We start from the raw sequence: 18286 nt of genomic DNA, 5'->3' as shown, positions 1-18286 counted from the left end.
TTTCATGTCACAATCAATCACGGGAAAGAAATGGTAGGTTCCGCGCCAAAGATGATAGAAAACGTTGAACCGTTTGGGAGGCTGGGGCCGGGCTCGCCTCTCTCCCGAACACCCTGTCTGTCCTAGTGTCCTAGCGTGATGTCCCTGAAGACATCTGGCAGCTGCACTTTATATTTCTCTTTCCAGAAAGTTGAGTGAGTTAAAATTCCAATTAGGCTAAATATTTTACTTCACCAGAAAGAAACTCAACTGTTTTCCAGCTCATGTTTCCTATAATTTAAAATAAGTAGTAATTGTATTTCTGGGTCCTTTTGTCTCCACATACATGTTCTGCATATTTAAGCCTTCGTCTGGTGTATCCAAACACAGCTGATGTATTTAGATAATTATGCATATGCTTTCTTTTCTAAAACGTCTACATTAGGTAAATTCCTTGAAAACAATTGCGATCAGGAAGCTTACTTAGATTTTGTAAGGAGCTGCTTGTTAGGTAATTAAAGAGAAGCCTTCTTCCTTGTTAGGCGGGCCGCATGGCATGGGCTCAGGAGCCACATCTCCCTCAAAATAGGAAGAGGGACGCTAGAAGCAGGCGCTTCCATCGACCCCGCCTGCCACACGCACGTTGTCACGGTCACTACTGACTGGCCGCCTTTGCCAGGCGCCAGATGGAGCAGCCAGGCCTGCTCTTCTCCGGGAGCCTGTGTTGGGCTGTGGGGACCTGATACGCGGCGACAGTGCCTTTGTTGGGTGCGGGGGCAGGAGCCAAACTTGTTACCTCCACCACCAGGGTGGCCTCAGCTCCGGCGCCCTGGTCTGATGCCAGGCCAGCCTGCTTGTCAGGTAGCTCCTCGGGGCTGAACTCACAGGCGCGCGTTCCCCACTCAGAGCACCCGTTCCTTCTGGAGGAAGCGCTGCCGAAAGCGAAGCTGAGGGCGGCGGCCAGGAGGCCGCAGGAGCAGAGCTCAGGAGCCGAGCCTCCCGCAGGCAGGTGGCCGGGCCGGAGCACCAGCCCCTCAGCCCCTCCGAGGAGGCCCTGGCTTGGCAAGCTGTTTCCCATTAGGGTAAAGGAGACCCCAGGGGTGGAAAGAAGAGTCGGAAAAGTGAATTTGCATCTGAAGTACGGCTGTTGTTATTCGTGAATCCACCAGTCCCTGAAGTTGTCTTAACACTGGAGGCACGGCTTCTTTCTCTGCCGAATGTGACTTGGGGCGGGTCTTTGTCAGAGTTTTAATACTCCCTCCCTGAGCACGCCTTAGAGTTGCAGGATTTTGAGACAGCTGTTTCTGACGTAGGCTGCGTGCCCACCACCATGCACCTCTTCACCTGGCAGGAGGATAATCGTGTAGTCATGAGAGCTATCAGCCTGGCAGGACCAGCACCCTTGCAGCTTATTTACCGCGGTGACGGCAGACCTGTGCGACTAGGTGTTTGTCCTCACGGACTGTTGTGTCCTTGATGAGGACAGGCGCCAGGAGGCATGGAAAGCCCTCCTCTTTCCTCCCAGTGTTACCGGAATCCGGGTTCTTGTTCACGGAGCCGAAGAATGAACTTTGCAAACACACTCACGCAGGCAGCAAGCAAAAGGCTGTTATAGAAAAGCAATCAGCTCTCAGCACAGACACGCGGAGGGGAAGACAAGTTCCCCCTCGTCTGATTGTCTGAGGGGGGTTTAGCTTTAAAGGCAGGAGTGCCAGCGTGGGGTCCAGATGCCAGTTCTCTTCCCATTGGCCGTGCCTAGTGTGCCTGCGTCAGTCCTTGTCCAGTGGGATCTTGGAGGCCGAGGGACCCCGTAAGCCTCCTGGTTCCTTTGTTCTCGTCCCCGGACTGGGAGCCGCCATTCCTCTCATTCCTTTTCTGTGGGTTGAGTGGGTTAGAGATTAAGGTGCATCTGGGCGGCAAGCAGATAGACTCCCTGAAGCAAACCTGGCCGGGGCGGGGAGGCGTTACTCCCTGGACCCCTGAAGCCACGGACGGACGTTGATCAATGACCACATCCAGAAATGTATCTGAGCCCGTGTTCCTACACGAACTACCTGCGTTACTCCTCCGCCTCACCCGGGCACCTGTCTCACAGCCCTGGCTCTGACTTCTTTTCCTCTCCCTCAGATTGAGGTCGTGTGGTTCCCTGATTACCACGTGAGGATCTTTAAGCAGAGGGCTTGATTCATCTTGGTGTCACCAGCACTCAGCTCAGAAACCTCCCGGGCAACCGGTGTAGTGCTTACTGCCTTGTGCCGCACTCGTGTGCATGTGAAAGAGGAGCCCCCTGCCCGGTGGGGAGACGGTTCCTGAAGCTCAGGCACCCACATGCGCACAGTCTCCCGAAGGGAGAGGCCTCTGTCCTAAACCCTAAGGGCCTTTCAGGGTAGGCCCAGTGTTCTCTCCAGTTGGTCCAGGGACATCGGGACAGCCGTTCCTAGGGTGGGCACAGGGTAGCCGGGCGTGCGAATCCCATCCTGCAAGTCCCGGGAAGACATCTCTAAATGGACATACTTTTTGGGCCGATGAGAGTTCACTGGTTTCTTTTTTTTCTTTTTTCTTTTTTTTTTTTTTTGTCTTTTTGCCATTTCTTGGGCTGCTCCTGCGGCATATGGGAGGTTCCCAGGCTAGGGGTCTAATCGGAGCTGTAGCCACCGGCCTACGCCAGAGCCACAGCAACGCGGGATCCGAGCCGCGTCTGCAACCTACACCACAGCTCACGGCAACGCCGGATCGTTAACCCACTGAGCAAGGGCAGGGACCGAACCCGCAACCTCATGGTTCCTAGTCGGATTCGTTAACCACTGCGCCACGCCGGGAACTCCCAGAGGTCACTGGTTTCTGAGAGGAACCCACTCAGGAACAGTTACATCACAACAGGCTTTCCTCACTGGGGTCCTTTAGAAATGGCTTCGCGTCCGTGATGTTTGTTGCTGTGGTTCTTGCTGTCTGCATGCCCTCTTTTCTTCCTTCCGCTTTATTTATTTATACACACACACACACACACATACAGAGAGAGAGAGAGAGAGAGAGAGAGAGAGAGAGAGAGAGGAGATTAATCCATTTCTTCACCCACCCTTTGCTTTTTTCTTAGGTAAATTTTAATTCACACATTACAAAGAAAGTATCTATTCTAGATTTTTAAGCTTACAGTAATAAAGTGTTGTGATCTGTTCTATGTGCATTTAAAAGTGTTTCCATCTGTATTTGTTTTATTGCAATAGTGCTACCTATTTTTTCTTGATTATAGTAGCTGGAGGTTTTCTGTTTAAAAAGTAAAGTGGATGTCTTATGTTTTTCCAGCATGCATGTCTCTTTATTTGTTTTTCTTCTTTTTTCCTTCCTTTTTAACTTCTGTATCCAACACTCGCTCCCCCAACCCTCCCTGCTCCCTTTTTCCTTCGTCTTTTTTTTTTTTGGCTTGGTAATAAAAACATATAATGCTGTGGTTTTCTTTGACTATATCTTTGGCTGTATTATATAGCTGTTGATGTCTGTAGTGTTTCCGGAATTGTCAGTTGATGTGTTTCTCTTTGTGCTGTTTCAGGGCTTACTGCTCCGCGTCATGTTTGGTTGATAATGGCACATAGTGGCTTTTCTCCCATTGCATACTTGTTTCCAGCACTAGAAGACTCTGCTTCTCTTGGAGCACCTTTGACCTTGTAGGACTGTCCTTCCCCTCCCCCATGCCCCTCCTTAGCTGTTCTGAATGACCTCCACCAGGTCAGGTTAGAAGAGAGCACGGGTGGGTGAGAAGCCAGCAGGGCTGAGTGCTGGCCCCAGGCCTCGGCAAGTCGCTTCCCCCTTCTGGTGCCTGTCCTAGAATGCGGGCCAGTCACAGTGCTCCCCCGGTGTTGTGGGGACTGTGGGAATAGTGTGTGTAAGGCGTCTACGCAGCGCCTCGGGGACACAGCGCACACAGCAGACGGTCGTTCTCCTGGCCTCCAGCCCAGCAGACCACAGGCGCTCTGGGCTGCAGTCTGCTCCCTGCGCATGCGTCCTGCTGGCCGCTGCTTCCTGATCCCTTCAAAGAGCCTCTCTCTTTCACTCCGGGCACCCTCTTCAGACAATGCTGACCAAGATGATTTGCTCCAGAAATTCCATTTTTCTCTTTTTTTCTTTTTGACGTTAAGACTTCCATCCCTATTGGAGGGAATTCAAGCTGCTGTTTCCGAGTTGAATGTGTTCTGCAGCACGGAGGATGGGGGTGGCTGGGGTGTAATGGGAGAGCCAGCATCCTCCCCACTGCCCTGCCCAGTGCTGGGTTGCTTAGTTTTGATTGTGAGCACCTGAGGGCCAGAGGCACCCCCCCCCCATCCCCACGTGTGATCGTGGGATGTTACCTGACGTCAGCATTGTGTGTCACTAGTCACCCCCCTTTAATTGTGTTGCTGGGATAATAGAGAAGTTCCAAATGCAGTTGGGGACTAGGGTGGCCAATGTCAGATGTGTCTGGTGGGGATTCAGTGTTTTGTATTTACGGGGTCATCTTAATAAGTGAAAACCAGGTGAATGATAGGGGCTGAACTTTATTTACATGGGGCTGTTTGAAATATGTTCGGAGCGCCCTTACCAGCAGGAGAAACGTTTTCCTTACTCTCTTTTGGCTGGGAGCTTACAAATCAAAATGACCAAGGACAGGTTAATAGGGAAAAACAAGGTTTATGAACATGCCTACTCGTTAAGCGATGAAAGGTGGAGGCTCGTGTCCTAACTTAGTGGAGAAACGGGCGTGGGTTTCTGCATGAAAGACCAGGGGGCTTCTAGACGTACGGACACGAGATGGGGTCTGTGATGTTTGTCTACAGATATGAGGCTTCCCTCCAGGGCCGTGAGGGTCCTGCAGGGGGTTTATGGAAGGTTTCTTCAGGCTTTTCCTCCTGAGGGGAGACCCTTTTCAGAGAGGGAGCCGATGGCAGCCTCACTGCAGAGAAGGCTGCTCTTGGCATGTGCAGAGTCGCCAATGGCTTCAGCTTCACAGAGCCTTCACTTCACATGAGGGTTCGAGTGGGTCCCAGTACTCATGACCTCTCTCCCATTTGTCACCTCTGTGCTGGTCCCGGCCGCAGAGGAACACGAGGCCATCGCCCCGCCCCGGTCGCCCTCTTCCTGAGGGTCTCATTTGCATCCGAAGTGTCGTCTCTTCCTGCCGCGCCGCAGTGGATCATCTTTGATGGGGCTTCTAGACGAACCCTGGACGGTCTCCGGGCCCTCCCCGCCCTGGAGGGCATTTTCCAGTCCATCTTCTCCTTTCCTGCTCTCCCCGTTCCTCCCGTCCTGGAGGTGGTGGGTCAGATGGACCTCTCCTCCTGAGGTCCGTCTGATGGCTGGTGGCACTTGCCCACTTTTTTATTGAAAAGCGATTTATTTAGGAAAAGAGCATAGGCCCTACTCACCTTATACCCCTTCAACAACCCTGTGTGCACAGTCTGTGTCCACATCATTTAAGAGATGCTGGCGTCTGTGAGTCAGAGGAACAAGAAACCCGCTTTCTGAGGTCAGGAATCCAGTTCTGTGCCTTGAGTACGCTTGGAAGGTGTCAGGACCCTCAGGGGGTGACTTTGACTGTATATCCAGGAGGGGTTTGGACTCAGAGATGCTTCTTGCCTCCTTACGTCACCAGTCTCCCAGCGGACCTGGCTTCCAACAGGGGGTGCCCTAAAGTTAATGTGGGAGGAGAGCTAAGGTGACGGGTCCGCCCGACGTGGGTGGTCTGTAATCCCGCGCGTGGGTGGGTGGCTGAACCCGGCTGCGGGTTGGATCTGGTCTTGTGCCTGGAGCTGGTGAGCATCAGAGGCAGGATCCACACCTGGCTGGAGAGTTGCTGTTCACGCACAGCCTCTTAGCAAAAAGGCACCTTCGCTTTAAAAACCATCGTCTTAAGGAGGCCTGTGACCCCACGTTGTTGTAACAAGACAGAGCTTCCGCGTGGTTGACACCTCCTGGGCTCAGCCTTTGCTTATGGCTGATGAATCTGGCCACCGCCGCGTGCAGGGCAGATGCAGAAGCAGCGTTGCTGCGTTCAGAATCCGTCGTGTAAAATCCTGTTTCTGACTCTGCGGAATTGCCCCTTTCTCATTCTGTCACCTGGTGTCTGTCCCGCGCCTGTGGCGGTTGTGAATGTGGGGTTTGCCAGCTTTCAGTCACCGACTCCAAACAGCTCAGGGCACGGTCACCTGAGAGTGGTACTGTTATTGATTAATTTCCACGAGCAAAAACTACCAAGAGTGGAATCAAAAACAAGGGAGGAACATGCTGGCTTTGTGGCTCATGTCTCTCTAACATGTTGAAAAAGTTAAGGTTGGGAACCCAGTGGAAAGACGGGAAGCTAGTAGAGGGTTCCCCGAAAAGGAGACCTGCCCGACTCCGGAGTGTTTGAAGATGTCCCTCCTGACAGTGCGCGAGAGAAAACCGGTCCTGCTTCTCCCCTGCTTCTGGACTGACCGTCACACAGCACCACAGACGGCGGCGTAGACGTCAGATTTATTTCCTCACAGGGCTGGGGGCTCGGAGCCCTCAGCCCTCAGGCCCCCAGGCCTCGCTCCCTGACCGGTAGAGGCCGTCTTCTCCCTGCGGCCTCACGCGCCCGGCCCTCTACGTGTGTCTGTGTCCAAACCTTTTCTTCTTCTTTTTTTGTCATTTTCGGACGTAAGTTCTGCATGTCCGAGGCAGATGAAATTCCCAGGCCAGGGGTCCAATAGGTGCTGCAGCTGCTGGTCTACACCACAGCCACAGCAACGCGGGATCCGAGTCATGTGTGCGACCTACACCACAGCTCACGGCAACAGTGGATCTCTAACCCACTGAGCAAGGCCAGGGATCGAACCTGCGTCCTCATGGATACTAGTCAGGTTCGTTTCCACTGAGAAACGGCGGGAACTCACTCCCAAATCTCTTCTTAGGAGGACACCAGTCACGTTGGCTTAGGACACCGTAACTTAATCATCTTAAAGGACGCCGTCTCAAGGTTCCGGTCGTATTGGCCGTACTTGGGGTTGGGACTTCAAGGTTTGAATTTGGGAAGGGGACACAATTCAGCTCCTAATTGTGACCCAAAAAAAGGAAAATTAGCGCTCATACGTTGCGGGGGGGGGGGGGGCAGCACAGATTGAGCCTTTGAAGACTAATTTGTCATTATCCATTAAACTCAAGTGGATTCCATTGACTCAGCAGCTCTACCTCCAGGAACTCCGATACACATGTGAGGGTCTTAAATTAACACTTGGCTCATGACAGCGAAAGAATGGAAACAACTTCATGTCCATAGGGCAGGGTAGTGGTTTAAAAAAAAAGGATTCCTTCGAGGACAAGAATAGAATGCGCCAAGGAGAAGCACAGTGTAGACTGTGTGGAGGGTGCACGTGGATAGAAGGGGAGAAAGTATTTGCATGAAGTATTTCTCTGGGATACCTTGCTGAGCGTGGAGGCTGGACAGCCAGCCAGGGGCCAGGGTGAGAGGGAAGCTTTGGTACCTTTTAAAATTCTGGGTCCTGAATTTATTAAATAAATAAACCATTTCCTTCCCCTTAGGAGAAAATTCTATCACAAGTTCATTCATAATTTACATCGTTTGGGGTCATTTTTAAAAAATGAAATTACTGTGATTAAAATCATTCTTGGTGGAGTTTCTGTTGTGACTCAGTGGGTTAAGAACCCAACTATTATCTGTGAAGATGTGGGTTTGATCCCTGGCCTCGTTCAGTGGGTTAAGGATCCAGTGTGGCTGTGGCTGTGGCGTAGGCTGGCAGCTCCAGCCCTGATTGGACCCCTAGCTTGGGAATTTCCATATGCCGCGGGGTGGCCCTAAAAAGAAAAAGGAAAAGGAAAAAAAATCATTGTTTTAAGAACTCTTAATTTATTTTCCTTAGAACGCCTGGGGCAGTGATGCTCTTTCTGGGTTGTGCCAGTGCTTGCCACCTTGGTCCCCAAGAGCAGGTCACCTCTGCTCCTTGACTAGACCATCTGTCTCAAACACTCTTGCCTCAGGGTTTGTGGGGCAGTAATTATTTTTGCATTCCAGTGTAGAATGTGTATGAATCATTGTTGCAGATCTTATTTTGCTCAGAAATTCCCACGTAGAGAAATACTATTTAGTTTTGTGAATTGGGCTCTTTTGGTTTCACCAGGTTATTTTGAGGCGCTTAGGGGTGATGATGCTGGTGAGGCTGATAGCACTTGACTTGTGTTTGGTGCCTCGAGCTTTGCAAAGTGCTTTCACATTTATTATCTCATTTTACTGTCAGTTTGAACCGAGAGGTTTAGGAACACAAATTGTTGCCATCTTTTTCTGGATGAAGCGTTCCAAGCTTGGCTGAGGTGTCTCGCAGTGAATCAGTGGTAATTTTCCAGCTGGAGGTTTCAGGGTGTCAGCTGGCTCTGCCAGGGTGAGGAGAGAATTGGTCAGTGCTTCTGGTGCAGGACACTTCAAGCTTATGAATATAGATCGTTCAGTTCAGTGGTTTTCACTGGGGGCGATTTTGGCTTTCAGAGGACATTGGCAATGTGTCGGGACATTTTCCATTGTCAGAACTGGCGATGTGCCGCCAGCAGCTAGTCAGTAGAGGCCAGAGATGTGGCTAACACCGTAATGCAGAGGGCAGGGCTCACAACAAAGATGACCCAAGCTTAGCTGTCAGTGGTGCCAAGATAAAGAATCCTGGTGGAGCTGAGGGATGCTGGCCTGCAGCCCCCGAAGCCCATCTTCCTCTCTCCTCTCTTTCCAGCGTTGGTTTCTTCTCTTGGGCTTGGTGGTGGTAGAGCAGAGACTTCTCTTTGGGATCACGAGTGGTGGCAGATGTCAGGAAGGCACCTTTTCTGCCTGTGTCAAGAGCGTGTCCTGCTGGAGGTCTGCAGGTGTGCCAGCTCCGCGTCTGTGCCGTGGGGGTCCTCACACCCTGAGATCCAGCCCTGTTTCCATCACGCCTGCGGCATCTTGGTCCTCCTCCGACTTGTGAGGCAGCAGAGGTTATTCTTGGCACCCGTCCCTTCCAGGAGGAAAGAGAACCAGCAGCTGGGGTTTGTGAGTTCTAGCTGGAGAGGGGGGAGCAAGCAGAGGCCACAGCCTTGGGCCTCCCTGGGACCGTGGGAGAGTCGGACTGGAGGAGGAGCGTAGCTGAGGCCAGAGGAAAGGAGCAGGGGAGAAGGAGGCTATCAGAGGGAGGTGACAAAGTAAGCAGTGGAGTCGCTGCTGGGACTAGGGGTCTGCTGTGGGCATAGGGCTCACTGGTAGGAACGGGGGGTGGGTGGTGGGTGAACAGAGGCTGCTCCTGGCTGGAGGCTGAGCTGGACCGTCTTCTCTGAGGCCAAGAGATTGAAGACACAGGCTGGAGGAGGGATCCGGACACCCCGTGTGCGGGTCCTCAGAGGCAGGCAGGCGGGACACCTCCGGCAGAGGGAGCAGCAGCCGAGCAGGGGCTTTAGAGCTGGGCTGGAGAGGAGGAGGAGGTGGCGGCTGGCAGGTGTTGGTCCAGGGCTGTCCACCAGCCACAGAGCTTGGAACTCACACTGCAGTTTGGTAGAAGCTGTCATTTGGAAACTGGCGATTGCAGGAGTTCCTGACGTGGCTCAGTGGTGATGAACCAGCTAGTATCCATGAGGACGCAGGTTCGATCCCTGGCCTTGCTTGATGGGTTAAGGATCCAGTGTTGCTGTTAGTTGTGGTGTAGGTCACAGATGCGGCTCAGATCTGGCCTTGCCGCGGCTCTGGCATAGGCTAGCAGCTGTAGCTCAAGTTGGACCCTTAGCCTGGGAACCTCCATATGCTGCGGGTATTGCCCTGAGAAGGTCAAAAAAAACCCCCTAAAACCAGGTCCCCCCTTTTTTCCTCACCACATGAATGACCTGTGGACAACCTTTGTCAGCCTGTCTGCTTCCTCTAGGACTCCAGGTAAAAGCATTGCTGGGGGTCCATTTGAGTGAGGTAAACCCAGAAGTCACCTGACCTGCCTGTGCGCCCCCCCCCCCCCGTCACTTCTGCCTCCCGCCTGCGCCTTCCCCACTGCTCTCTGCCCCTTCCCCACGTTATCTAGTACCTCAAGCACTTATTTATTTATTTATTTTGTCTTTTTGCCATTTTTTGGGCCGCTCCTGCGGCATATGGAGGTTCCCAGGCTAGGGGTCGAATCGCAGCTATAGCCGCTGGCCTATGCCAGAGCCACAGCAGCGCAGGATCTGAGCCACGTCTGTGACCTACACCACAGCTCACAGCAACGCCGGATCCTTAACCCACTGAGCAAAGCCAGGGATTGAACCCGCAACCTCATGGTTCCCAGTCAGATTCGTTAACCACTGCGCCACCACGGGAACTCCTCAAGCACTTAATAAGGGCAGGTGTCTGCTCTGGGCCCTTGGTGGCTTTTGGGAGAAAGTGTGAGGTGTGTATTAAGAGGCCACAGGGTGGGCCTTTCTCTGTCCCTTTACCCCTGGACCCTCCCCATGAGGTTCTGGATGCCCTTCCCTCCGTGCAGCCTCACTCCTGCGGGTCTGCTAGCTGACTGCACCTGGCCCCCGTCCCCTCCCTCTGCCCCCACTCCCCCAGGGCCAACTTGTCACTTGGTTCCTCTTAAAAGACTGATCTGGCAGGTCCCTGCTGTCCCCTCTCAGGGCCCACTCCTCCGTCCACAGAGGGCTACCTTCTGCCTCGCAGGAAGGGTAGGCTTGGCCCTGGCGTGAGCAGGGACTGGTCGCGGAGAGCCCTGGAGCTGGGGAGGTCGCTGAGCCCATGTCCCAGGCCGCTCCCTGCTCGCTGACTGAGTTGGTGGCCGCAGTGAGCAGCACACACACTCTGTGAGGCTGGAGAGCAGGCTCAGCCGGGAGTGGGGGCCGGTGGAGCCTTTGTGGCGCAGTTTCCATTTCCAGACTGGTGGAACTGGGGACAGAAGCACAGAGGACCTGGCCAAAGTATTTAAAGAGCAGTGGCCTGGGTAAAGGACCTCGTGCTGTTGTCCTAGGTGGCCTCTGAATCTGGCAGACCTCGCGTTGGGAACCAGGAACGAGCTGGATGAGCAGAATAGCGGGGCTGCTCTGCTCGCTCCATCTTCCTCTCCAGGAAGGCAAAGGCTGAGGCTCTGTAAGCCCTTCAGCTGGGGAGCACCTGGAGGGCTGGTTGTCCTGCTGCTGCTTAAATGTCCCTGAGGGTAGGACGGCCTGGGAGAACAGGTCACTTTGCCCCCTGTTGTGGCTCCTGTAGCCATGTAAAGGGCTGTTTTGCATCCTTGGTGAGTAGTAAGTACTTGGTAAGTGCTGGCTGACCCGCGGGGACTTAGGAGCCGGGAGCTCCTAAGGGATGGGATTGGAAGGGATGTGAGCTGTGGTCACTTGCTGCTTCTGGAAGCAGCGTGGTGACCCCGAGCCTCTGAGTCAGTAACGACTGCTTCCCACGGGGTCCTGAGGCTCTGCTCCCGCTCCTACCGCTAGGCGTGAGGTCTGGGCTGGGGGGGTCCAACCTGCCTGCCAGAGTGATCCCGCTGTGGGCTGCTCACCTTGACGCTCGGAAAACAGAAGGGTTGAGAGCGGGAGGAAAGGGTGGGAGTAGAAACCTGCACGTCCAGAGCCCTTCGGGAGAAGCAGTCTAGTTTTCCTGTGCCGGGCAACGTGGTGTCGGTCGGTCCCTGCCCTGGCCGATTCCTACCTCTCAGGTGCTTCTGGAATGTCTAGAGGGAGAGCACAGACTTTCCAGGAGCAGGTGTTGGGCAAGTATTTGCACAGGGGAAGAGTTGGGTCTCTGTGTGAAATGATAGTTGGACGATGCTCTTTCTGGTAGGAAGTTCTCTTGCAGTCAGAACCCGGGGCGGGGCTGATGGAGCCTGTGCTGGTGCCCACGACTGGAGGGTTACTGAGCGAGGAAAATGTTCGTGGGCCCCAAACACATCATGTAAGGCTTCCCCGCGTTTTCTAGTTTTGACCGAAGTTATCTTCATCTAAAGACTTGCGAGTGTGTTCTGTTTACACTAAAATGAGGGTCTTTTCTTTGGACTGTCACAGACTTGACCCTGACGTCAGGATTTATTTTAGGGTTTAGAAGGAATGGAGCGCACACTCCCTTGCCTGCCTGGAGTGCGTGTCCAGTCAGCACACGTCCCTCTGGACCGTCGCAGGCGCCACAGGTGGCCTCTCCTGGGCTTGACTGAGCCAGGCGCTGCCCCAGATACTGAGTTTGCTGTTGGTGGAACACACAGCAAATCTAAAGCAAAACTCACACCAAAGGTCTAAAGTAAAGTTTGCCCAGGGGTGGGGGAGGGAGGCGGTGAGGGTTTCCTGGCAGAGGAGCCTGCGGCTTGTCGAGAAGAGCTGGGGGCAGGGAGCCGGGCTGGGGCCTGGCCAGGGCCCTTCTCACTCAGCTGAGCAAGGCCCAGCTCCTTCCTCACGGTGCCCAGGAGCCTAGAGCCGCAGAGGGTTTTGTTTGCTTTTCTTCTTTCTTTTGATGCAGAGGAAAGCAGCCGAAAGTGCCCAGTGAGCAGGGAACGGGGTGGTGCTCGCACACCTGACCCACCTGGGCACCACTGGCCCTGGCAGGTGGCAGGTCACTGCATCTCAGGTGTGATGTTTGCTTGCCTGGTGCCCAGTCAGAGGCTTGGGAAGTCAGCTGTGGGCGGAGGGGTCTGGCTCTCGAAGCAAGGAGGTGGGCGATAGACTGGCCTGGCCATGCCCCGCCCCCGCCATGTGTCGCAGAGCTGCTGTCCCTGTGGCTGTGCTCTGGGTGCCTCCTGGATGACACCCCGGGCGGGACGTGTGCTGCTGGCCTGGCTTGGTGTCAGAGACTGGTTCCGAAACCTTCCTGTGCTGAGGGCCACCCCCCGAGCTTGTGTGAAGATGGACACCCCGCTTCAGAGGAGCTCTGCCGCCCGGGGCTGACATGACCCCCGACACGGTGCAGGTGTCCCATGTGTCACACACAGACCACCTTCTTGCTGTTGTGTGTTTATAAAATTTTCTAGTTTCAAAATAACAGGGAGGCGTTCCTATCATGGCTCAGCGGAAATGAATCTCACTAGCATCCATGAGGATGCAGGTTCGATCCCTGGCGTCGCTCAGTGGGTTAAGGATCCTGTTTTGCCATGAGCTGTGGTGCAGGTCACAAATGTGGCTCGGATCCTGAGTTGCTATGGCTGTGGTGTAGGCTCAAGGCTACAGTTCTTACTGGACCTCTATCCTGGGAACCTTTATATGCCTTGGGTGTGGCCCTTAAAAAATATATATATATGTATATATATATATATATATATATATACACACACACACACAAAATAACAGCGAAAAAATACCTTTAGATTATTTAAAATAATTTTTTATGCCTGCCCTAAAAAAACAAAAATATAATAACTCCCCTCTTTTTCGTTTTTGTAGGACACGAAGTTGTGGATAATAATGGAGTATCTTGGTGGAGGCTCCGCTCTGGATCTAGTAAGTATCACATTGCGTGTTGGTTACAGCAGCAGCAACGCTCTCAGTCAGTCTTGGTTGTAAAGATTATTCTGCTTTTTATCCATTTGTTTCCTCTTAAGTTGCGTGAAAGAAGGACCAAACTATACCTTATGGTAGGAATTTCCGCTTCTGCGGTATGACAGAAAATTACAGGTCTATTTCTGAAAGCAGTTTTGCTATTTCACGGGAAACTGATGACTCCATTCCAAGCAGCCACGGAGGGTGTTGGCCGCCATTGTCTGACCTGAGAATAGCTTCTTATATTCTCAGCCTGGTTTTAACTTTTGTGGAGCTGATCCCTTGTCATTATTTCATGTTTCAGGTGGCAACTTTGCTTCTAAAGTATGCATGGAACATTTTCATTTATAATTAACTAGATCTTTTAAAAATTAAAGTTTGATTTTGGGGTAAGAGATGGGCACAGCATCCCATGGGAGCAGTGGCAGGCCAGGCAGGACCTCACACCTGTTTCCTGAATGTGCATGCAGAGGCCGGCCTGTATGTTTATGGTGGAGCCGGGCCTCCGCCAGGACTGTGTCTCCCACCTTGCCTGGATGACTGTAGCGCCAGTGCTTAGCCTGCCCCCACCCCCATGTCAGAAGCTTGGGGTAGAATGGCCTCAAAGTTGGTTCTCATGGTAAAACATGGGTACATGTTGGCCTGTGACAAGATGCTCAGAAAGAACCAGCAAATGGAGTTCTCACTGTGGCGCAACAGAAAGGAATCTGACTAGTACCCGTGAGGACACGGGTTTGATCCCTGGCCTCACTCAATGGGTTAAGGATCCGGCTTTGCCATGAGCTATGGTGTAGGTTGCAGACGCGGCTTGGATCCAGAGTGCTGTGGCTGTGGTTGTAGGCCGGTGGCTACAGCTCTGATTTGACCCCTAGCCTGGGAACTTCCATATGCCATAGGGGTGGCCCTAAAAGGCAAAAAAAGAAAAATAATAAAAAAATTAAAAAACAAACAAACCAAAAAACCAGCAAATCATAAGCACTGCTTAAGTTGTCTTTGAAATATAATATATGCAAAACAAATTTCCAAAAATCTCTTACTTTGTCTAGCCCTTGCCGTCGCATCCCCGTGCAGTGCTGCAGTGAAATGCAAGTAATAGACCCTTTCCCTGTCTGTCCTGTAAAAGCGGGGCTTTTGGGTGGGCGCTGATGCCCGGTCAGGCCTGGTCTGTCATTTTAGCGTTAGAGGGTGGGTCCTGCTTGCTTGTCGGGGTGACGGGCTGCAGTTTGCGCTGTTCTCACAGGAAGAAGCCCGTGTTTTTTAGTGGTTACAGGCTATACAGAGTGTATTCCTTAAGAAAAAAATTACCCTTTGATGAAAAAGAGTTTCCTTTCTCAGAGTAACAATAACAATGAGTATTTTTATTGAAAAACCTCTGAGACTGTATGTGTCTTATGTGCCCAATTTAAAAAAACCACACAATATTATAAACCACAAAAATAATTGGTCAAAATAATATTCAAAAGGAAGTTTCAAGAAGAATTAATACGGTATAAGCAATTAAAACGGAGAAAACGGTAAAACAGCTGGATAGGTTGTATGACTTGCTTTGCTTCTTTTCCATAAATACACACACTACACAAAGGTTTTCATTTTTTTTACTTTTGGGAAATACTACAGAAATGTAGAAAATTACCTCATTTTGTATAATTAGGTTTACTCTTATCTTAAGTGGATTTCATTTGTGGCAGATACAGAGTTATTTGGGGGATTCTTTGCCAGCATTGAGTCCTTCACAGCAGCACTTCTGGTCTCTAAATGCTCGAGTTCCTTCATTCTTCATGCCACAGTCATGTAAGGTATTTACTGGTGCCTTCCTTGGGGACTTAGGGTTGAGGTCTGCGGCGCTTCAGGCGGCGTCGCGGCAGGAAGGGAGCAGGGAACTCCGCTTGCGAAACAGCCCCGCGCCGAGTCCCAGCCGAGGGCAGTGCCATCCACCTTCCACGTCGGGGGCTCTGGACAAGAACCAGGCATCCGTTTTTGAATGTCCCTCACTCATCTCGTTTTAATCGAGGATGTGGGAACAGGGGCTTGGGTGTCCCCGCTGGCAAATTAGAGCTGGGCTTGGACCTCGTCGTCACCAGCCGCAAAGCCTGTGCTGTGCGCTGCCCGCCTCTGACTTTCCCGTGTCTTCCTCCGTCTCTTACTGCCTTTCTGTTCTCCTGCCCGCAGACGCCAACCATGGGACGTGAGAACTGTTTTTTGAATGTTAAAGACTATTAGGATTATTTAGAGTGGGTCCATTACATATTTATGAAAGATTTTAGGAGTTCCCTGGTGGCTCCGTGAGTTAAGGATCCAGCATTGTCATCACTGTGACTTGGGTCACTGGTATGGTGCGGGTTTGATCCCTGGCCCAGGAACTTCAGCATGAGGCAGACTCGGCCAAAAGGGGGGTGAAAAAAAGAGAAGGTTTTAAAAATCAGAGTATCAACCCTTTGTTACCAGGTAGCTGAATATGTGGACCTGGGGAATTTTTTTGAAAAATTCTACTTTGCTTTTATTTGCTGTCTCTCTCTGTTGAGAGGTGCGTGCTGCTCGGGAGCCCCGTGCGGGGAAAGGTGACAGTGTGTGCGGGGAAAGGTGACAGAGTTTGGTTCACATGGGGAGGGGGGAGAGCACCAGGCTCTTTCCTCACTTTATTCTCTAGATTCTTCTTTTCTCGTCACGCGCTCAGGTGGCTGTAACACTGGGTGCAGTTTTGACGTCTTCACGCTGCATCGTAGTGATCCTGCCTTTTTACTTAGGCTGAGAGATATTCGTTTAATTCCCTGCTTGATCCGTGATGACACCTTAGCCTGGTGTCAGGACAGGAAGATGGCACCTCCTTCCCTCGAGGCTACCTTTTGGGCAATGTCTGATAGTTACAGTTTTAGGCTTTCTTTACATTCTGGAATTGAGGATGCACGTGAGGCAGGCTCGGGTCGGGGTGTGGGGCAGAGGCAGAATTGCCAGGTGAGATTTGGGGGAAATGGTGGTCGTTTTAGATGGAGGTGGGGATGGCCTGGGTGGCAGGGCCCTCTCCCATGCCGCAACCACGGAGCCTCGTGAGGTGGCAGCACCGCAGAGAACTGCAGAGCTCACTCCCCCTCCCCGCTGAACACTCAGACCTGGCCCTGGAGAGGGAGTGACGTGGCCACAGGGTGGTGGCGGCCGGCTGCAGGGACCAGGTCAGGTGTAGGACTGTCCCGGATCACTCCTCCTGGATGGCCGAGACGCCGTCCCGAGGGCGGACGCCTGCGCTGCTGTCCTGTGTGTGTGCTCTCGGCGGCTGGCCAGAGATAGGCCTGTGTCCCCTGGAGGCACCCACACCCCCACCCCCTTCCTGGTGCCACATCCTTTTTGACTTCAAAAAGGTATCCATGTAATTGATACCTTTACCTGCTGTTTGGAACAGGAAGACATGGGAAGAATGGAGACACAATATAGGTTAGTATTTAAAAAGCATGCCTTGCAATATTACAAAGCCACAGTCATCAAGACAGTGTGGTATTGGTACCGTAACAGACACACAGACCCATGGAACAGAAAGAGAACCCAGAAATAAACCCAGACACCTGGGTCAATTAATCTTCGACAAAGGAGGCAAGCACATAAAATGGGAAAAAGACAGTCTTTTCAGCAAATCTTGCTGGGAAACCTGGACAGCTGCATGCATACCAATGAAACTAGAACGCACCCTCACACCATGCTCAAAAATAAACTCAAAATGGCTTGAAGACTTAAAATATAAGATGAGACACCATCAAACTCCTGGAAGAGAACATAGGCAAAACATTCTCTGACATCAACCTTACAAATGTTTTCTCAGGTCAGTCTCCCAAAGCAATAGAAATAAAAGCAAAAATAAACCAGTGGGACTTAATCAAACTGACAAGCTTTTGCACAGCAAAGGAAACCAAAAAGAAAACAAAAAAAAAAACAACTTTCAGAATGGGAGAAAATAGTTTCAAATGATGGCAACTGACAAGGGCTTAAGCTCTAAAACATACAAACAAATTATACAAGTCAACAGCAAAAAAGTTGACCCAACTGAAAAATGGGCAAAAGACCTGAATAGACATTTCTCCAAGGAAGATATACAGATGGCCAGCAAGCACATGAAAAAATGCTCAACGTCACTGAGTATTAGAGCAATGTAAATCAAAACTATCATGAGATACCAGCTCACACCAGTCAGAATGGCCATCATTAATAAGTCCACAAATAACAAATGCTGGAGGGGGAGTGGAGAAAAGGGAACCCTCCTCCACTGTCAGTGGGAATGTAAACTGGTACAACCACGATGGAGAACAGTATGGAGGTACCTTAGAAATCTATGCATAGAACTACCACATGACCCAGCAATCCCACTCTTGGGCATATATCCGGACAAAACTTTCTTTGAAAAAGACACCTGCACCCTCATGTTCACTGCAGCTCTATTCGCAATAGCCAAGATATAGAAACAACCCAAATGTCCATCCACAGATGACTAGATTAGGAAGATGTGGTATAATATATACACAATGGAATACTACTCAGCCATAAAAAAGAACAACATAATGGCATTTGCAGCAACACGGATGGAACTAGAGACTCTCATCCTGAGTGAAGTAAGGCAGAGAAAGACAAATACCACATTGTATCACTTATATCTGGAATCTAATATACAGCACAAATGAACCTTTCCACAGAAAAGAAAACCATGGAGTATAGACTTGTGGTTGTGAGGGGGAGGGGGGAGTGGGATGGTTGGGGTGCTTGGGGTTAGCAGATGCAGACTTTTGCCTTTGGAATGGATTAGCAATGAGCTCCTGCTGTGTAGCACTGGGACCTATGTCTGGTCACTTATGATGGAGCATAATGTGAGAAAATAGAATGTGTACAT

At 51.5% G+C, this 18286-nt stretch overlaps 1 protein-coding gene across 3 annotated transcripts in view; it reads left to right on the top strand.

The window, feature by feature from the left end:
- Positions 1–18286, top strand: part of STK24 (serine/threonine kinase 24) — a 106212-nt gene that overhangs the window by 67670 nt on the left and 20256 nt on the right. For all 3 annotated transcript variants that reach the window (XM_047756236.1, XM_047756234.1, XM_047756235.1), the window contains exon 3: positions 13324–13380. In XM_047756236.1, the coding sequence (XP_047612192.1) occupies positions 13324–13380 (57 nt within the window). The remainder of the gene's footprint in view (positions 1–13323; positions 13381–18286) is intronic.

This window comes from Phacochoerus africanus, chromosome 13, assembly GCF_016906955.1.
Source record: "Phacochoerus africanus isolate WHEZ1 chromosome 13, ROS_Pafr_v1, whole genome shotgun sequence".
Lineage (NCBI taxonomy): Eukaryota > Metazoa > Chordata > Mammalia > Artiodactyla > Suidae > Phacochoerus > Phacochoerus africanus.
This window is presented reverse-complemented; position numbering and strand designations above follow the sequence as displayed.